This window comes from Martes martes (genome assembly GCF_963455335.1).
Source record: "Martes martes genome assembly, chromosome: 2".
NCBI classification, from domain to species: domain Eukaryota; kingdom Metazoa; phylum Chordata; class Mammalia; order Carnivora; family Mustelidae; genus Martes; species Martes martes.
In genome coordinates, this window is record NC_137889.1 from 71616126 (window position 1) to 71638806 (window position 22681).

Sequence of the window (22681 nt, forward strand, 5' to 3'; positions counted from 1 at the left end):
AGCCCAACTTATTAAAGGTAGAACCTTTTTAATCACTGCAGTTTAATGCTCATGTGTTGTGAAGGATAGAAAGTCAAGTTGATTGTACCTTAATATGAGTGGCAATAAGGTAAAGAAGGAAGATAAGGCTGGGAGGTTATTTGTAAGCTGAATTTTGGAAAGCCTTAAATGCTAAGCTAAGGAGATTGGATTTTGTTTATGAGGTATTGACATGCAAATAGGGATTTTTGAATGGGTGAGAGACAGGATCATAAAATGCTTTAGGAAAACTGATCATGGCCTGAAGTTAAGGGAGGAGGATGGGTAGAATCCAGGTAAGGAGATGAGGCAATTTGTGGTTGGAATGATTTTGGTCCAAACTAGTGTGGGAGTAGCAAGAATGAAAAAGAAGGCACAGATGTAAACTGTCAGCAGTCATTCCTTGGTTGCTATATTTGTTACATTATTTTCAGTTTTCATGAAATGAAATGCAATATAATATCCAATTTAAATGTTAAAAATCAGATTGGCACTTTTTTTTTAAACCTTTATAACAAGACGCTTTGTTTTGTGTAGATTCAAAACATTTTTCTCAAGATGTTATGGAAAAGCTAGTGTTAGTATTGGCAAATCTGTTTGGAAGAAGACTTCTTCCAGCAAAGTTCCAGGATACTACCGTCAAGTTTTATCAATCAAAGGTAAAATTTATGCTTCTGGTAACATTAAATAATTAATGTAATTAGGTAGTTCCTATCATAAATGATTCAGCAGCAGTAGGATTTTTATCAATATAAGGTTCATTTGTTTTATAGAATAATAGTTTGTTCTTTCTGTATTCCCTGTTATATTTAACCTCTGATTCATAAGCTGCTCCATATCAATATATCAAAAGACTAAATTTCTTGAGAAAAAATAAGGTAAAAAATTTTGCCCGTGTTTTCCATTTGATTGTATGACTCTGTCAAATTATAGCATTCAGTGGCTAAAGAACTAAATGTAGATAATTACACAGTAAATGAACAAATTGTTCCTATCATTGAATCTATAGTTCCCTTAGGGTCTTTTTACCTTGGGAGGTAGGGTTACAGGCAAGAAGTGTATGTTGTGAACTATAATGTCCTCAATGAAAAAACATTAGAATAGTCATTAAGGAAATAATTCCTTGACTCATATAGAATAAAAGCAGGAAAACTCTTTTCCAATTTTATTTGCAATATATTCTTTGATCAGGATTTGCTATTATTAAATGAACATCAAATACTGTTACTAATATACCCCACTGGAATCTGAGAAAGTGGGATAGGTGGGTTATACTAAATAACCTTAGTAAAAGGTGACGAGGAACAAAAAGAGATGAGTTAATCTATATTGTCTAACTCCACAATGTCAAATTACAAATCAGCCCTCACTGGTTCTCTTGACCAATGAACATAACTTTAGTCATTGACCTATCATCTTCACATTTTTTTTATCACATGTACACTCTTGAAGTATTATTTGTTTTGTTTAAATAATTCATATTTAACTTAAGAATTCAGTATCTAAATCCTCACAAAGAAAGACATCATAAAGATATACACTAAAGGAAGGTTTTGCATGGAGACCTCCTGTCTTTCTCGCCGTCTGCCAGTCTCTTTCTTTTTCTCTTTTTTAAAGGTTATTGGAAATTTGCGCACTTTCAGGTAGGATATAGTAGATGCTTATCACTTGTGTTGCAACAGAGAGCTGTGGAAACAATGAGGATTTGACTGTCTAAAATTGTAAAATGGCAAGAACTTACTAATGATGTAATGGGAATCTTTAATCATGGCTTCTTACCAAAGAATTTGTTGATTCTGAACATGGTGTGAAAATATTACTTAGCATGTACAGAGAGCTGCTTCTGAGATTAAAACAATTATTAAAGCTTTTAGTGACCACATGAGGCTAGAGTGACAGAAATGTGGGAGACATAGTGTTCCTATGAGTTTATTGAGAATGTTTACCGAGTACCAGGTCTGCATGAAATGTTGGATTACTACACCAAATTTTTGCAATCTTGTGGCATTTATTAAGTAAAAACCCACTAAAAGGAAGGTTCAGCACTTATTCGTAGGCTTGTATGCCCCTCAAGACATTTTTGAAGGCTTTTAGAACTGGAAGATGTGGAAGGTTAGGAAGCTCTGTAGTAAAGAGGTAGGTCTTTGGCAGTCTTTTAGGACTGAGAAAACAAGTCCCACCAGCCTCATACTCAAAGTCCCAATAGAATCATGACTCAAGAACAGAGTTAAGTCAGGTATAGACGGAAACTTAATAAAACTGGAAAACTATACTAGCAATACCAACAATACCACTTTAATCTCTATTTGGACTAAAGTGATCACCTATTCAATCATGTAACCAGGCACAAAAATGGGAAAACTCACTCTGGTGGAAGATAATATCATTTGAAGCCTATCAGGTCCTTTTGTAAACAATTTATGTTGGAAAAAAAATCCCAGAACTAAAAAAGTGAATAAACAAGAATATATGACCAATTGGCAGAAAGAAAAGCAGGCAATAGTAGTAGACACAGATGATTCAGATATTAGAGTTAAGAGACAAAGAATTTAAGTATGATTAATATGTTCAAGAAAATAGGAAAAGTGATAGATAAATAGGAGAAGTGTTAGAAAATAGGAGATAGTGATAGATAGATAGAAAAAATTCGTGGAAGGATAGAGAATTTCACCAGATAATTAGAATTTTACCACATAATTAAATGGAAATGTCAGAATTGAAAAATATAATATCTGATCAGAATATACCTATCAGAAGTCAGAATCAATGAGCTGACAGCTCAACAGAAAGTACCCAAACTATACCACAGAGAGAAAAAAATTGAAGGCAGATAGCATAAGAGAAATATGGATTATAGTCAAAAGGTTTAATGTTATGTAATGGGAGTCTATTAAGAAAAGGAGGGAAGAAAATAGCAGAAGAGTATTCAAAATTCTTCTAGTTGGGAATTTTCTAAAGCTGATAATGGCAGCACTCCATAGTTCCAAAAGCTTATTAGTCAACTTCAAGAAGGATAAATATAAACATTAAACTAAAACTACTGAAAGTCAAAAACAAAGAGAAAATCATAAAGCAGCTAGAGCTGAAAAAGGCATTTCCTTGAAAAAAGCACTGATACTGATAGCTGACTTTTTAACCAAAATAATTGAAGCTAGAAGAAAATGGGCAAAAATTTCATCCTACTCTATTTTCATAGATAAATATATACATATATTTTGCATATGTTTTAAACATAATTTAAAATAGGGTAAATATATTGTGATTGATTTAATAACACATCAGGAAGGTATGCATAAATCTACTTTACTTTTTAACTTTATTATTACTGAGGTATAACTGATATTCAAGGAGTTGCACACATTTAATATATATGTCTTAATGAGTTTGGACATATGCATATATCCATGATATCATCACTACAACCCAGGTATGACATATATTCATCATATCTCATATTCCTTGTTTGTAGGGTGGCTTTTTTTTTTTGGTAGGAGCACTGAACATGAGATTTATCCTCTTCATGTATTTTAAACTTAACAATATTGTATTATTAACTATAGGTACTCTGTTGTACAGTAGATCTCTAGAATTTATTTATCTTGCATAAGAGAAACTTTATATCCAATGAAAAACAATTCCCCATTTCTTCCACCACCCAGGCCCTGGGAGTCACCATTCTAGTCTCTGCATCTATGAGTTTAACCATTTATGATATAAGTGGAATATAAGTAGAATTTATAAGATATAAATTCCGTTACATGAAATCATGAATTACTTGTCCTTCTGTGACTGGCTTATTTTACTTAGCATAATATCCTCTAGGTTCATCCATGTTTTTGCTAATGAAAAGATTTCCTTCCTTTTAAATGTAGTATAATATTCTGTTGTATGTATATACCACATTACCATATCCATTCATCTCTTGATGGAGATTTGGGTTGTTTCCATATCTAGCTTATTGTGAATAGTTTTGAAGTGAACAAGGGAGTACAGATATCTCTTCAAGATCCTTATTTCAATTCTTTTGATATATGCATTAAAATGGGATTGCTGGATCATATGGTAGTTCTATTTTTAATTTTTTGAGGAAAACTCTAAATGTTCTCCATAGTGGCTGCATCAGTGTATATTTCTACCAAGAGTGTACAGGGATTCTAATTTTTCTATATTTTCCTCAACATTTACCTTTTTGATTTTTTGATAATACCCATACTAACAGGTAGGAGACAATATCTAATGTGGGCTTCATCTGCATTTCCCTAATGATTAGTGCAGTTGAGCAACTTTTAATACACGTAGTGGTCATTTGCATGATTTCTTTGGAAAAATGTCTAATCAAGTCCTTTGCCCATTTTTTAAATTTTTTTGCTATTGAGTTGTAGAAGATTTATATATATATTTGGATATTATCCCCTTACCAGGTAGTTAACTTAGAAATATTTTCTCCCATTCTGAAAATGTCTTTTCACTTTATTATTTCCTCTGTTATGCAGAATGTTTTAGTTTGATTTAGTCCTACTTATTTATTTTCATTTTTGTTGCTTGTGCTTCTAGTGTCATATAAAAAATCATTTCTAAGACCAATGTCTTTATATTTTCTTCTATGAATTTTATAGTTTCAGGTCTTACATTCAATTCTTTAATGCATTTGAGTTTGTTTTTATGTACAGTGTATGGTAAGGGTCAATTTCATTCTTTTACATGTGTTTATCAAATTTTGCCAACACCATTTGTTGAAAAGATCATCCTTTTCCCATTGTATGTTATTGACACCCTTGTCAAAGATCTTTTGACCATATATACTTGGATTTATTTCTGGACTCTATTTTGTTCCATTAGTCTATATGTCTTTCATGACACTGATACAATACTGTTTTAATTACTGTACCCTTATAATGTGTTCTAAAATTACAAAATGTGATTCCTCTGGCTTTATTCCGCCCCTCCCCGCCAAGATTATTTTGACGATTCAGGGTATTTTGTGATTCCAGATGAATTCTGGGATTGATTTTTGTTTCTGTAAAAAATGCCATGAGATTTTGATAGGAATTGCAATGAACCTATAGATCACTTTGGATATTTTTGATATCTTATTAGTAATTATTCTTTTAATCTATGAACATGGCATTCCTTTGCCTTATTTGTGTCTGCTGTAATTTTGTTCATGAATTTTTTTTCTTTTTTTAACTTTAACCTGGACTATCACTTTATTTATTTATTTTTTTGGATGTTTATTTAAAATTTTATTTCTTTTCCTTTTTAAGGTTATGCTAGTCACCATACAGTACATCATTAGTTTTTGATATAGTGTTCCTTGATTCATTGTTTGCATATAATACCCAGCGCTCCATGCAATACATGCCCTCCTTAATACTCATCACTGGGCTCACCCATCCCACACCCTCCCCAAAACTCTCAGTTTGATTCCTGGAGTCCATAGTCTGTCATGGTTCTTCTCTCCCTCTCATTTCCCGCCCTTCATTTTCCCCTTCCTTCCCCTAATGTCCTTCATGCTATGAGTGTTTTATACTTTTTAGTGAAGAGATCTTTTACCTCCTTTGTTAAGTTTATACCTAAATATTTTATTCTTTTTGATGCTATCACAAATGAGATTGTCCTAGTTTTCTTTTCAGATACTTACTTTATGTATAGAAATACATTTTTTTTGAAACACAACTATTTATGTTGATCTTGTATCCTCCAACTTTGCTGTTACTGTTTGTTAGTTCTAACTGTTTCTTGTATATGTGTTAAAAGAAATATCATATATTTTAGGCAGACAAAAAAATCTAACTTGGGAGACTTGAAGATGTAACAGGTCATGAAGTATACTAGAAAGGATAATGTGTGGGTAGATATAAATAAATATTTACTGTATCTAAAAATAATTATAAAATATATTTTATATATATATAAACTACAATGCATGATAATCATAACATAAGTGTTGGGAAGGGTAAATATACTTGAATATTTTAGGGTTCTTACACTATTAAGAGTTGTGAAAATTAAAAATGTATTTTGTATTCTCTGGGATAAAGACTAGCAAAATAGTGAACAAGTGTTAAAAGAAGAAAACCTGATTTAAAAAAAAAGGCAAAAACAGAGAAAAATAATATATAATATATGGTCTGGATAGAAACTAAATATTAAAGTTGTATATAAAAACTCAACTGCATAAGTAACTGCATTGGATATATATGTACTAAATACTTCAGGTAAAATACTAACATTTTTAGATATTATTAAGAAAAAAACCACAATTATATGCTGTTTATACAAATCACATTTTAGCTATATGGTCCCAGAAAGGTTGAAGGTAAAATGATAGAAGAATAGATATGCCAAGTAAATACTTACCAGAAGAATCTGAAGTTCCTGAGTTGCCCGAAAATTAAACAGATGCATTTCTAAATACATAGGTCAACAAAAGAAGTAGCAAGAGAGTTTAACATGGTTCTGGGACTGAGGGTGTGGGTGGTATGACAGAGCCCTAATTAGTTGCTTATAAGCCTTATAACACTGATTTAAAAAAATTTGTACTTGTAGTGCTTACTGTGATAAAATACCTTTTGAATATAAATAAAATCTCTTATCTTAATGAAGTCTCAAAAGTTCATTTTCACTTTTGTTTCCTTTGCCTTTGGAGACATGTCTTAAAAGAAGTTGCTGTGGTTGATGTCGAAGAGGTTACTGTCTATGTTCTCCTCTAGGATTTTGATAGATTCCTGCCTCACTGTGGTCTTTTATCCATTTCGAGTTTATCTTTGTGTATGGTGTGAGAGAATGGTCGAGTTTCATTCTTCTATACATAGCTGTCCAATTTTCCCAGCACCATTTATTGAAGAGTCTTTTTTCCACTGGATATTTTTTCCTGCTTTGTCGAAGATTATTTGACCACAGAGTTGCGGGTCCATATCTGGACTCTCTACTCTGTTCCACTCGTCTATGTGTCTGTTTTTGTGCCAGTACCATGCTGTCTTGGCGATCACAGCTTTGTAGTAAAGCTTGAAATCAGGCAATGTGATGTCGTCAGCTTTGTTTTTATTTTTCAACATTTCCTTAGCAATTCGGGGTCTCTTCTGGTTCCATACAAATTTTAGGATTGTTTGTTCCAGCACTCTGAAAAATGTCAGTGGAATTTTGATCAGGATGGCATTGACAGTATACATTGCTCCAGACAGCACAGACATTTTAACAATGTTTATTCTTTTGATCCATGAATATGGAATGTTTTTCCATTTTTTTGTGTCTTTTTCAATTTCTTTCATGAGTGTTCTGTAGTTCCTCAAGTACAGATCCTTTACCTTTTTGGTTAGGTTTATTCCCAGGTATCTTATGCTTCTTGGTGCTAGAGTAAATGAAATCGATTCTCTAATTTCCCTTTCTATATTTTCATTGTTAGAATAATTACACTGATACATATACATTGATACAAATACATTGTTAGAATGTATAAAAAAGCAACTGATTTCTGTGCATTGATTTTGTATCCTGCCACATTACTGAATTGCTGAATGAGTTCTAGTAGTTGGTGGGTGGAAACTTTGGGCTTTCTATATAAATTATCATGTCATCTGTGAATAGAGAGAGTTTGACTTCTTTGCCAATTTGAATACCTTTTATTTCTTTTTGTTTTCTGATTGCTGTTGCTAGGACTTCTAGTACTTTGTTGAACAACAGTGGCGAGAGTGGGCATCCTTGTCATGTTCCTGATCTCAAAGGGAAGGCTGTCAGCTTTTCCTTATTGAGAATGATATTCGCTGTGGGTTTTTCATAGGTTTTATGAAGCTGAGGAATGTTCCCTCTATCCCTATACTTTGAAGAGTTTTAATCAGGAATGGATGCTGTATTTTGTCAAATGCTTTTTCTGCATCAATTGAAAGGACCATGTGGTTCTTCTCTCTTCTCTTATTGATTTGTTCTATCACATTGATTTGCAAATGTTGAACCACCCTTGCATACCATAGATAAATCCCACCCTGTCTTGATGGATAATCTTTTTAATGTACTGTTGGATCATATTGGTTAGGATCTTGTTGAGAATCTTGGCATCCATATTCATCAGGAATATTGGTCAGAAATTCTCCTTTTTGGTGGGGTCTTTGCCTGGTTTGGGGATCAAGGTAATGCTGGATTCATAGAAAGAGTCTGGAAGTTTTCTTTCTGTTTCTATTTTTTGAAACAGCTTCAGGAGAATAGGTATTATCTGTTTTTTGAATGTTTGGTAGAATTCTCCACGGAATCCATCAGGTCCTGGGCTCTCGTTTGTTGGGAGGTTTTTGATCACTGTTTCAATCTCGTTACTAGATATTGGTCTATTTAGGCTTTCAATTTCTTCCTGATTCAGTTTTAGAAGTTTATAGGTTTCCAGAAATGTATCTATTTCATCTAGGTTGCTTAACTTACTGGCGTATAACTGTTGATAATAATTTCTGATGATTGTTTCTATTTTCTTGGTATTAGTCGTGATCTCTCCCCCTTTCATTCATAATTTATTAATTTGGGTCCTCTCTTTTTTCTTTTGGATTAGTTTGGCCAGTGGTTTATTGTTCTTATTGATTCTTCCAAAGAACCAGCTTCTAGTTTAGTTGATGTGTTCTGCTGTATCTCTAGTTTCTAACTCATTGATCTCTGCTCTAATCTTGATTATTTCCCTTCTTGGGCAGGGGGTTGGCTTAATTTGGGGTTGATTTCCCAGTTCTTTAGGTGTAAAGAGTATTGGTGTATTCAGGATTTTTCAGTTTTTTTGAGTGAGGCTTGGATGGCTATATATTCCCCCACCCCAGGACCGCCTTTGCCATATCCCATAGGTTTTGGACTGATGTGTCTTCATTCTCATTGGTTTCCACAAATTGTTTAAGTTCTTCTTTGATTTCCTGGTTGATCCAAACATTCTTGGGCAGGATGGTCTTTAGCTTCCAAGTGTTTGAATTCCTCCCAAAATTTTTCTTGTGGTTGAGTTTCAGTTCCAAAGCATTGTGAGAATATGCAGGGAATAATCTCAGTCTTTTGGTATTGGTTGAGCCCTATTTGTGACCCAGTATGTGGTCTATCCTGCAGAAAATTCCATGTGTCCTTGAGAAGGATGAGTATTATGTTGTTTTAGGGTGGAGAGTTCTGTATATATCTATGAGGTCCATCTGGTCCAATGTGTCATTCAAAGCTCTTGTTTCTTTATTGATTTTCTGCTTGGATGATCTGTTACTGAGAGTGGCATGGTAAGATCCCCTACAATTAATGTATTCATATCAGTATGACTCTTTATTTTGGTTAACAGTTGACTTATGTAGTTGACTGCTCCCATATTGGGGGCATAAATATTTATAAACTGTTAGAACTTCTTGATGGATAGACCCTTTAATAATGATGTAGTGTCCTTCTGTATCTCTGACTACTATCTTTAGCTTAAAATCTAATTTATCTGATAAGAGAATCACTACCCCAGCTTTCTTTTGAGGCCCTTTGGCATGTAAGATGGTTCTCCATCCCTTCACTTTCAGTCTGGATGTATCTTTAGGTTCCAAATGTGTCTCTTGTAGACAGCATATGGATGGGTCCCGTCCTTTTATCTAGTCTGCAACCCCGGGCCATTTTTTGGGAGCATTTAGATCGTTTATGATGAGAGTGATTTTTGAAAGATAAGTTTTTATTGACATCATGTTGCCTGTGAAGTCCTTGTTTCTATAGATTGTCTCTATAAGTTTCTGTTCTATGTCATTCTTGGGTTCTTTTTTCTTTTATAGAATCCCCCTCAATATTTCTTGTAGTGCCACCTACTCTTTTAAACCTTGCCGGTCTTAGAAGTTCTTTATCTCTCCAACTATTTTGAATGTCAGCCTTTCTGGATAGAGTATTCTTGGTTGCATGTTCTTATTTAGTATCCTGAATATGTATTGCCAGCCCTTTCTGGCTTGTCAGGTTTCTGTGGACAGGTCTGACATTATTCTGATTGTCTTTACTCTGTATGTAAGGCATATCTTCCCCCTAGCTGCCCTTAAGACCTTCTGTCTGAAATTATGATTCGTGAATTTCACAATTAAGTATCTGAAAAGCTTCTGCACAACAAAAGAAACAGTCAACAAAGCAAAGTGGCAACTCACAGAATGGGAGAAGATATTCACAAATGACACTACAGACAAAGGGCTGATATCCAAGATCCATAAAGAACTCCTCACCTGAACGCTCAAAAAACAGATAATCACATCAAAAAATGGGCAGAAGGCATGAACAGATATTTCTTCAAAGAAGACATGAAAATATTTAACAGACAAATGAGAAAATGTTTATTATCATTAGCCATCAGGAAGATTCAAACAAAACCACATTGAGACACCACCTTATACCAGTTAGAATGGCTAAAATTAACAAGACAAGAAACAAGTGTTGGAGAGGATGTGAAGAAAGGGAACCCTCTTGGTGGGAATGCAAGTTGGTGTAACCACTTTGGAAAACAGTGCGGAGATTCCTCAAAAAATTAAAAATACAGCTACCATATGACCCTGTTATTGCACTACTGGGTATTTACCCCAAAGATACCAATGCAGTGAAAAGAAGGGCCAGATGTACCCCAGTGTTCATAGCAGCAATGGCCACAGTCGCCAAACTGTGGAAAGAGCCAAGATGCCCTTCAACAGATGAATGGATAAAGAAGATATAGTCCATATATACAATGGAATATTATGCCTCCATCAGAAAGGATGAATACCCAACTTTTGTATCAACATGGATGGGACTGGAAGAGATTATGCTGAGTGAAATAAGTCAAGCAGAGAGAGTCAATTATCATATGGTTTTTCTTATTTGTGGAGCATAAGGAATAACACGGAGGACATGGGGAGATGGAGAGGAGAAGTGAGTTGGGGGAAATTGGAGGGGGAGACAAACCATGAGAGACTGTGGACTCAGAAACAAACTGAGGGTTTTGGAGGGGACGGGGTGGGAGGTTGAGTGAGCTTGGTGGTGGGTATTATGGATGGCACATATTGCATGGAGCACTGGGTGTGGTGCATAAGCAATGAATCTTGGAACACTGAAAAAAATTAAATTAAAAAAACAAATAGAATTCTTAGAAAAGTAAAAAATTAAGAAAATACATTGGACAAAATGTAAATAGGATGAAAATAAAGTGAAACTTTAAATATTTTAATTAAACAACAATAAATGTACAAATACAAGATGTAACTCATACAATGTTTAGAGCAAAATTTATAGGCTTATAATTATGTCTTAAAAAAGATTAAAGGATGAAAAAATCAGTGGTTTAATTTTTCAGCTTAATCTCAGAAAAGAAAAAAAATAGAAAATCTAATTAAAGGTAAATTTTACAAATATTGGGACAGAAAATGGGATATTACTGCAGATCTTACTTTGGACATTGAGAAGAATAAAAGAGGGTATTATGAATAATTTATGCCATTACATTTTGTTATTTGGACAAAATGGGCATATTCCTAGAAAATGCAACCTTCCAAAACCAACCAAGGAAGATATAAAAAGTCCTGTGTCTGGTGTCTATTAAAGAAATATGGTCAGTGTTGTATGGAAGTGTTGAATCACTATACTGTACACTTGGAATTAATATTACACTGGATGTTAACTATACTGGAATTTAAATAAAAAATTTTTAAAAAGGAAAAAAGATGGTGTTGATTAAGTAGTGTGAAAGAAAAATTTTAAGTGAGCGTACTAGTTTTTACAAATGCACATAGAAACAAAAAATGAATTTTACTTCAATTCCACAGATGAAAGAATGTAACAATTATATTATTGAATAAATAGATGACTACAGAATTATATTGCAGTGTTCTTTGCCATTCTTCCAAAGACGGTGTTAAGTAGTGTGAAAGCAAAATTTTAAGTAAGTGTACTAGTTTTTATAAATGCACATAGAAACAAAAAATGAATTTTACTTCAATTCCACAGATGAAAGAATGTAACAATTATATTATTGAATAAATAGATGACTACAGAATTATATTGCAGTGTTATTTGCTATTCTTCCTTTCAAGGAAGGTATATAGATCTCTCTAAAAAACTATTTGGCTTTCCATTGTTCTTAATGATCTCCCTGATGATTTAGGTGTTCCTTGATGATCTCCCTGAGGATTTTAATGATGCTTTACATGAGTATAACATGGATGTTACAAAAGCCTTTGCCTCCTTCCTACTAAGTGTTTCCAAATTGGCTGATATGAAAGAGGAATATCAACTCCCATTGTCAAAAATAAGTAAGTATATCTTAGTTCCACTGTGGAACAATTTAAAGAAAAAAAATAAAAGAATATTTTTTCCAGAGGAAGAGAATAGCCTGGGAAGGATCAGTATGCCTTAAAAAAATCTGCTTTCCAAAGAAGGAAACTCTTGATTTTTAGAAGTCAAAAGAGCAATGGAGAATAAAAATAAATAGAGTCATTTATAAACCATCTTGATTAAAGATTGCTTTTGGGGCAAGCCTGGAAAGTGCAGTAAGGACATTTATGAAATGAAGAGAAATGAGAGACCATTCTATCACTCATTTTCTTGAGGAAATATGTATAGACTTGGAAGATTACCTGAACCCAAACTCTGGTTCTACTATTCTTAGAAGGGAGACCTTGGGCAAGATTCTATATTATTTCAATAATCCATATTCATGCCTCAATTTTCTCAAAAGTTATATAAAAAAGAGAATAGCATTACAAACCTAGTTTGGGTGAGCTTTAAATAATTCAGTTAATATATGTGAATATCTTAAAACAGTATCTAGCACATAGTAAACACATTAATCTTTGCTCTTATTTTTCATAAGTCATTGGATAGAAATTGAGGGGAAAATAAACAAGAAAAGCTGACTGGAATAAAAGGAAAGGGTTGAGTCATGGGTAGCAATTTCCTAATTTTATTATACCCTAACATCTTCAATTGGACAAAGGAAGCAGAGCCTATTACTTCCTGGACCTATTAAAGTGGGAAGAAGCATGAACAAAAGCAAACAGTAAAACAGTGGATCATTGTGAGCATCCCAAACGAGGCAAAATAGGAGTGCCTTCATTACAAATTAGAGTCACCTTTGAATGCACAATCTGGTGCTTTTTGAGACCAGGAATAGAGGGGATGCCTGGGTGGCTCAGTTGGTTAAGCATCTGCCTTTTGCTCAGGTTATGATCCAGGAGTTCAGGGATGGAGTCCCATGTTGGGCTCCCTGCTTAGTGTGGAGCCTGCTTCTCCCTCTGCCCCTCCTCCTGCTTGTGCACGTGTGCTCTCTCTCTTTCTCAAATTCATAAATAAAATCTTTAGAAAAAAGAATGGGAATGGAAAAAATATTTCTTCTCATATGCCATTTCCAAACCCATTGACAGTGGCCTCTTGGGATACCCTCTCTGGAATGATTGTGAGGCCAGATCTAAGTTTGGTGGGAAAAAGCTTCAAGGTAATAACAATAATTCTGTGTTAAAAGAGTATGCAATTTAAAGGTAGTCTTTTATTACCTGTTGATCAAGGAACTAAAACATAATACCAAATTTCATAATATTGATAACATTAACAGCTAACATTTATTGAATGTATGCTGTGCCAAGATGTGCAACTCACTTAAAAAAATATTTTATTTATTTTTCAGAGAGAAAGAGAGAGAGCACGCACAAGCAGGGGTAGCTGGAGGCAGAGGGTGAAGCAGGCTTGCCACTAGGCCAGGAGTCCAATGTGGGACTTGATCCCAGGTCCCCGGGATCATGACCTGAGCCAGAGGCAGAGGCTTAACTGACTGAGCCACCCAGGTGCCCCATGCTACTCATGCTATGTGATATACTCATCCAGTCTGTCATAGGTCCTATAAAGTTGAATTACTCCATTGTAACATGGTCTAGAGTATGTGCATAAAGCGTAAAAATTTGGCTGATTTTTTAAAAGCTAAACTATTCCAACTTATTGTGGCCAGATTTCACAGGAAAAGAATGTGAGGACTCTGAACTAGTGTCTCACTTGATGAACTGCAAAGAAGGAAGAGTAGCTATTTCTCCATTTGTTTGTCTCTCTGGAAACTCTGATGGTGATTTGCTTCAACCAAATACTCCAAACCATGTAAGTGGGAATGGGGTTTATACATTAAAGATCTTTAAGAAAGAATTGAATGCATACTTCTATGCTGTTTAGAAAGAGTTCAAATTTCCCAAATTGAAAAAAAAAATTCAGGTGTATGAACAGAAATATCCAGGAAATTGTACTCTGAAGGCCAATATGATTTCAGTTTTTCAGTGTTGACATGAGGGACCCTGCTCCATTATACAGAATTCCCAGGTATCACCACTTTTCTTCTGTCTTTGTAGGTTGATGCAAGTTTGCTGTGAAAAGAGCACATAAAACTATCTCGAGGCCTTCCTGGTATTGCTATAGATGTTGTAAATCCCATATGTATTCTGGGTCACTGATGTCCAAAATGGTGTACAAAGAACTAGACACATTAGGAATATGTTGGATAATTCACTGAATGTTGGAATAAACTTACAGAAATTTAATTTATATTTTGAGAAAGTTTGAGAAAGTTGAGAAAGAAAATAAGTTTGAGAAAGAAAGTTTGAGAAAGAAAATAAGTTTTGTTATATTTGATGTTATGGTTTGACACTAGGGTTTCAACTCTATTCTAGCCCCAAATCAGACAGTCCTCTATTATGTAAAATAGTCCAGTATCACTTAAAAGAATTTTGAAAAACTAAATAGACCTTTGTGCATTTTAAATGGACACATACATTTTTATCACAAATTCTAATAATTTCTGATGATATAATTTCCAGCTTCAGATGAACTTTGATATGTTAAAATAAAGCCATCATATCATTTTTAATGTATAAAATGGAATCTGAATGCTGAGGCATTTGAATACTCATAATTATGAAGTTAAAAACAGGCAAGAATAAAATTTCTAATGATTTAAAATTTGGTATAGTTCTTTTCTCTTGTATTTAGATTATACATTCTGCCACATAATTTTACCTTAATGTAATATATTTTTAAACATTAAGCTACCCTGTCTATCACATTTCTTAGCTTAAATAGTATGCATTTTCAATTTAAACAGAATGCTATTTCAATAGTATACAACAGGTTATTTCCTGTTAATTGCAGAAACTTAAATATAATACAAATTTTGAGAAGTAATTACCAAAAATAAAATTAATGTTATATTAGAAATGTATTAATGGGATGGATGAAACTGTTTCCTTTTAAATTAGTACAATAAATAAGAATGAATATTTACTTATTTTTAGAATGAGACAGTTCCAGCTTCAAATTTTAATTTGAATGTTGAGAAGCCTTTCAAACAGAGAAGTAGCTCAGAATGGGACAACTTTTATAACAGTGATACATAATTCTTCTAATTCTTTCTGAGCTGTTTGCCCCAAATCACCTACCAGTCTATTATCACAAACATATTTTTAATGATCTCTTAATTAACAACTTTATTAGATCCATTGCAATTTTGTTGAATTCAAGTAATTGGAAACAACCTAATTTAAAAGAAAAAAAGTTATTTTTTTGCTTAGTCTTTAAGTCACCCATTTTCTTAATAGGAAAGCAATATGGGTCTTTGTTGCTACTCTGTACATTTTTAAACCCCAAGTAAATTTGAGGAAGCTTTTTGTTTTATAAGATGAGAAAAAAGCATTCATGAAAAAAGAGATGAGAAAGGACTTTTTTTATTTTTTATTTTTTTTTAAAGATTTTATTTATTTATTTGACAGACAGAGATCACAAGTAGGCAGAGAGACAGAGAAAGAGAGGAGGAAGCGGGCTCCCGGTTGAGCAGAGAGCCCGATGCGGGACTCGATCCCAGGACCCCGAGATCATGACCTGAGCCGAAGGCAGAGGCTTTAACCCACTGAGCCACCCAGGCGCCCCAAGAAAGGACTTTTTTAAAAAATTTATAATGTACATGGTTTAAAAATTACTTAGAGACCACTGCTCCAGGTCTTTACCCTCATGTGAGTTGTATCTTAATAGAATGTGGGAGAATGTGGAATTCTGGCATAGAAATAATAGAGGACTGAAATTAGCTTATAAGATCAATAATTTTATGAAGCTTTTTCCCTGTATTTTATTTCTATAATTATAATTAATTGCTTTTGTAAGAAGTTTGTAGGTAATCACATTGAAAACTAGACATTAATTAGTAAGTATTATAATTTCCTTTTTTTTTTCTATTTTACAATTAATTCAACTTATGGTTAGTAGGTACCATTAACTTTTGTTTCCCTTCCATGTGCACATTTTTCCATGGGGTTTTTGAGGAACACTAATACAGTTATGATATAGTGTCTGTGTCTTATTGCCACGTAGTCACCATCAATTAGAAGAGATCTTTAAGGTACAAAGCAGGCACTAATACAGACTTTTCATTGTTCCTGCTGGTGTGTTAGAAGAAGCTGGTTCTGTATCATTTATTTTGAAGCATCCTGCACCGATGAGTATTTCTAGAGTACGCCTTGATGGCAACATGTCCTTTGCCTTACCCAACTCACTTTATGCAATTTTACTTTACTAATGTAAGTTATAATCTCTCAAATCTTATTTTGCTTTTATTGTTTGTTACATTTTAATGTAATGCTACATAGGTATTCATATAATCTTTAAATAACATATAGATAATCTGTAAAGCATTAAACTAAAATGAAAACCCATGGACTCAGGACCCATGTACTCCTCCTCTATTTTACTCCCTTGTCTCTCCTCTTTCCCTAGGATATAAATTATCCTGAATTTGTGTTTTTAATTCTCCTTTAAAAAAGCATCATATTCCATAGTTCCTTTTTATATTTGCTGCTTTTGACTTTTATAGAAAGTAAAAGAATACTTACTCTAGTCTCCTGGATGTTGTTTTTTGCTTTTGTTTTGTTTTGCTCTTTGCACTCAACAGTCTGCTTCCAAGATTCATTCATGTTGTCAGATGAAGCTCTATTTTATTTTCACTGCTTCATAACATTTCAGAGTGTGGATATAAAACAAGCCATTGATCTGGTTTCCTCTTAAAAACTGTTTTTGTTTTTATTCTTTACTGTTACAAAAAGGGCTGCTACAAATATCTAGTGCCCATGTGCAATAGTTTCCTTGGAATGTAAATATTCTGGATTTTTGAGGTCAAACAGGTTTCTGGATCATAATGGAATAAGAATATTCCAAGAACTTATAGTGATAAATGAACTTTCCACACTATCACCAAATCATTTGAGAAAGTAGTTTACCAATTAGTGTATTAGAGTAGTTCCTATTGACCCTGTATAGTTTTCATTAAATGACCAGACATGAAAGGCTATTGACTTGTTAACTTGCTATTCTTTCTTTTCTTCTCTTTCCTTGTATCTCTCTCTCCCCTTCCTTTTTATTCTGGTAATTGGGTTCTAGCAGTTGTTAGAGTTGAATTCTTCAGAAGGCACCAGATCTCTGATACTCTGTTTACAAGATATCTCTTATACCAATTAGGAAAATGAAAAAAAATTAAAATTAGCTTTTCTTCCTAGTGACTCTTGTTATTATTCTCATGGCTGGACAGTTGAAATTGCTGAGTATGCTGTGAGGAAATAATGTCCATAGGTGGTACCAAGTCATTTTCTAGACTTGCTTAGGATAGCACCAACCCATTGTGTATGAAAGATACCCTCTTACTTCATCATGAACAGTGTGTTTCAAAAAAGTTGAATAAAGAAAGGAACTATAAAGCACAATGTAAGAAATCATAAACTTTCTTTACACATAAATAACAAAAAGATTTGTGTTTCTTTAGGTCATTCTACGCACAATTGGTATCAATCACAATCAGGCTCCTGTGTTGTGGTCACAGATATTTGATAACCAAGGAAGAAGAATGCCACTTAATGCTTATGCACTTGATTTCTATAAACATGGTTCCTTGACAGGACTGGTCCAGGACAACAGGTATGTTTTATCTATCTTCACCTATCCACCCCCCCTAATCTTTCAACTTCTACCTTTCTGTGTCCATATCTGCATTCATGTCTGTGTCTCCATCTTTCTCTTTCATTTCTACCTCTACCTGTGGTTTACCAGCATAATCTTGGAACTTAGGGTGACTCACTTGACCTAAAGATGTACCCTGCAAGTATATTTGCATACTTCACAGATGTGTTTTTATTTATTATGATCCTATTTATTGATTATAAGATATTTTAAAAACTGAAAAATAGTAACAATACCATACTCACCATTATCTGTGAGAAGTATATAAAAAGGTATATAACTCACACTTCTGAAGACTGAGCATAAGACAATTGTTTTAGCTCTTTGGCAAGGAAATCATTTTCAAAAACAGTAAGGAAGTAGTAGTGTAGGAAGGTTATCCTTTATCCATGTCCTCATGAACATCTACCGGTGTTCTTGTGTTTTTTTATTTTAGTCATTCTGACAGGGATGAGGTGATATCTCATTGTAGTTTTGATTTGCATTTCCCTGATGGAAAGTAATGATGATCATCTCCTCATGTGTCTGTGGGCCATCTGTATGTCCTTCTTGGAAAAATGTCCATTCAGGTTTTCTGCCATTTTTTAATTGGACTAACTGCTTTTTGGGTGTTGAGTTTTATAAATTCTTTATATATTGTGCATAGGGTCCTTTATCAGATATGTCATTTGGAAATATCTTCTTCTATTCCCTAGGTTATCTTTTAGTTTTGTTGATTGTTTCCTTCACTGCAGAAGTTACTTTTTTTTTTTTTTTCTAAGTAGGCTCCACACCCAACATGAGGCTTGAACTCACAACCCTGAGATTAAGAGTCCTGCATTCTACCAACTGAGCCAGACAGGTGCCCCTGAAGCTACTTAGTTCATAGTCCAAATAGTTTGTTTGCTTTTGTTTTCCTTGCCTCAGGGGATCTATCTAGAAAGAAGCTACTATACTCAATGTCAAAGAAGTTATTGCTTGTGTTCTCTTCTAGCATTTTTATGGTTTCAGGTCTCATATTTAGGTCTTTAATCCTTTATTTATTCATTCATTTATTTATTTGACAGAGAGTGAGATTGCAAGTAGACAGAGAGGCAGGCAGAGAGAGGGGAGAAGCAGGCTCCCTGCTAAGCAGAGAGCCTGATGTGGGGCTCGATCCCAGGACCCTGGGATCATGACCTGAGCCGAAGGCAGAGGCTTAACCCACTGAGCCACCCAGGTGCCCCCTTTAATCCATTTTAACTTATTTTTATATATGTATAAAAAAGTTGTCCAGTTTCGTTCTTTTTTTTTTTTTTAAAGATTTTATTTATTCATTTAGAGAGAGAGAGAGAGAGAGAGAGTGTGTGTGAGAGAGAGAGAGGAGGAGGGAGAGGGGCAGAGGGAGAGGGAAAAGCAGACTCTCCACTGAGCAGGAAGCCTGATGTGGGGCTCTATTCCAGGACTCTGGGATCATGACCTGAGCCCAAGGCAGCAGCTTATCTGAAGGAGCCTCCCAGGCACCACTTCCAGTTTCATTCTTTTTGCATGTTGCTGTCCAGTTTTCCCAACATCATTTGTTGAAGTGATGGGTCTTTTTTCTATTGGATATTCTTCCTAGCTTTGTCAAAGATTAATTGGTCATATAATCGTGGGTCCTTTGCTGGGTTTTCTGTTCTGTTCTATTGATCTATGGGTCTCTTTTCTGCCAGTACCATACCATCTTGATCATTACAGCTTTGTAATATAACTTAAAGTTTGGAATTGTGATGCCTCCAGCTTTACTTTTTTTTTTTTTTTCCCTTCTAGTTGCTTTGGCTATTCAGGGTCTCTTGTGGTTCATACAAATTTTAGGATTGTTATAGCTCTGTGAAAAATGCTGGTTGTATTTTGATAGGGATTTCATTGAATCTGTAGATTGCTCTGTGTAGTATAAACATTTTAACAATATTTGTTCTACCATTCCATGAGTATGGAATGTCTTTCCATTTCTTGGTGTCGTCTTTCATTTCTTTCATCAGCATTTTATAGTTTTCAGGGTACAGATCTTTCACCTTTTTGGTTAGGTTTATTCCTAGGTATCTTTTGTTTTTGATGCAATTGTAAATGGGATTGATTCCTTGATTTCTCTTTCTGCTGTTTCATTATTGATGTATAGAAATGCAACAGATTTTTGTACAGTGATTTTGTATCCTGTGACTGTACTGAATTCATATTTCAGTTCTAGCAGATTTTTAGTGGTCTTTCTGGCTTTCTATATATAGCATCATGTCATCTGCAAATAGTGAAATTTACTTCTTCTTTACACATTTAGATGCCTTTTATTTGTTTTTGTTGTCTGATTACTGTGGCTATGACCTTAGGGGAAAACACTCAGTTTGTCCCCAATGAGGATGATATTAGTTGTGGGTTTTTCATGTATGGCCTTTATTATATTGAGGTATGTTCCCTGTTTTGTTGAGGGTTTTTTTTTTTTTAATCATGAATGCATGTTGTACTTTATCAAATGCTTTTTTCTGCATCTATTGAAATGATCATATGGTTCTTAGCCTTTCTTGTATTTATGTGATAATATCACATTGGTTACTTTGTGAATATTGAACAACCATGCAACTCAGGAATAAATCCCAGTTGATCAAGATAAATGAGTTTTTAAATGTATTGTTGGATTTAGTTTGCCAGTATTTTGTTGAAAATATTTGCATCTATGTTCATCAGAGATATTGGCCTGTAGGTCTCTTTTTTGTAGTGTCTTTATCTGGTTTTGGATCAGGGTAATGCTGGCCTCATAGAATGAATTTGGAAGTTTTCCTTCCTCTTCTATGTTTTGGAATAGTTTGAGAAGAATAGTAATTAACTCTTTGGTAAGCGTTTGGGACAATTTGCCTGTGAAGCCATCCAGTCTTAGACTTTTGTTTTTGGGGAGTTTTTTGATTACTAATTTAATTTCTTTACTGGTATTCAGTCTGTTCAAATTTTCTATTTCTTCCTGTTTCAGTTTTGGTAGGTTTTATGTTTCTAGGAATTTAGTTATTTCTTCCAGGTTGTCTAATTTGTTGACATATAGTTTTTTATGATATTCTCTTATAATTGTTTGCATTTCTGTTGGTGTTGGTAGTTATTTCTCCCCTCTAATTTATGATTAGAGGTTTATCAGTTTTATTGATTTTTTTCAAAAAGCCACCTTCTGGTTCCATTGATCTGTTCTATTGTTTGTTTGTTTAGTTCCTATAGCACTTATTTCTGTTCTAATCTTCATTTATTTCTTTCCTTCTGCTGGTTTTAGGTTTTGTTTGTTATTTTTAACTCTTTTGGATGTAAGGTTAGGTTTTTTTATTTGAGAATCTTCTTACTTATTGAGGTGGGACTGTATTGCTATAAATATTCCTCTTAGAACCACTTTTGCTGCATCCCAAATATTTTGGACCATTGTGTTTTCATTTGTTTATATATATATATATATATATATATATATATATATATATAAAAGATTTTATTTATTTATTTAACAGAGAGAGAGCACAAGTAGGCAGAGAGAGAGTGGGAAGCAGGCTCCCTGCTGAGCAGAGAGCCCAATGCGGTACTCGATCCCAGGACCCTGAGATATTGACCTGAGCTGAAGGCAGAGGCTTAACCCACTGAGCCACCCAGGCGCCCCCATATATCTTTTTAATTTATTCTTTGAGTTCCTCGTTTACCCATTCATTGTGTTGTAGCATATTATTTAACCTTCATGTATTTGTGGTTCTTCCAGATTTTTTCTTGTGATTGACTTCTAGTTTCTTTCTTTCTTTCTTTCTTTCTTTTTTTTTTAATATTATTTATTTATTTATCTGACAGAGAGAGAGAGATATTACAAGTAAGCAGAGAGGCAGGCAGAGAGAGGGGTGGAAGCAGGGTCTCTGCTGAACAGAGAGTCTGATGTGGGGCTCGATCCCAGGATGCTGAGATCATGACCTGAGCTGAAGGCAGAGGCTTAACCCACTGACTCACCCAGATGCCCCTTACTTCTAGTTTCTTGAAGTTGTGGACAGAAAGGATGTATGGTGTGATTTTGATCTTTTTGAATTCTTGAGGCTTGTTTCGTGGCCTAATATGTCATCTATTCTGGAGAATGTTCCATGTGTACTTGAAAATAATGTGTATTCTACTGTTTTAAGGTGGAATGTTCTGAATATATCTGTTAAATTCATCTGGTCCAGTGTGTCATTCAAAGTCATTGTTGTTTCCTTGTTGATTTTCTGTTTAGATGATCTGGCCATTGTTATAAGTGTGATGTTAAAGTCCCCCACTATCATTGTGTTATTATCAGTTAGTTCCTTTATGCTTGTTATTAACTGTTTTACATATTTAGGTGCTCCCATGTTGGGTGCATAAATGTTTACAATTGTTACATCTTCTTGTTGGATTCTCCCCTTTATGATTATATAGTGCCCTTCTTTGTCTTTTGTTACTGTCTGCTTTAAAATCTAATTTGTCCAATATAAGTATTGCTAGTCTGGCTTTCTTTTGACAACCATTTGCATGGTAAATGTTTCTCCATCCCCTCACTTTCAATCTGTAAGTGTCTTCAGGGCTACAATGCTCTTATAGGCAGCATATAGATGAGTCTTTTTTTTTTTTTTTCTTTAATCCATTCTGTCACCCTGTATCTTTTGATTCAAGTGTTTCATCCATTTTCATACAATGTAATTATTGGTGGATATATACATTTATTGCTGTTTCATTACTTGTTTTGTGGTTGTTTCTAAAGATT

At 34.1% G+C, this 22681-nt stretch overlaps 1 protein-coding gene across 1 annotated transcript in view; it reads left to right on the forward strand.

Moving 5' to 3' along the window:
• Positions 1–22681, forward strand: part of DDX60 (DExD/H-box helicase 60) — a 116586-nt gene that overhangs the window by 86769 nt on the left and 7136 nt on the right. Inside the window, exons 33-36 of the mRNA XM_080796705.1 lie at positions 556–677; positions 12101–12248; positions 13937–14079; positions 17774–17925. Coding sequence (XP_080652831.1) covers positions 556–677; positions 12101–12248; positions 13937–14079; positions 17774–17925 — 565 coding nt within the window. The remainder of the gene's footprint in view (positions 1–555; positions 678–12100; positions 12249–13936; positions 14080–17773; positions 17926–22681) is intronic.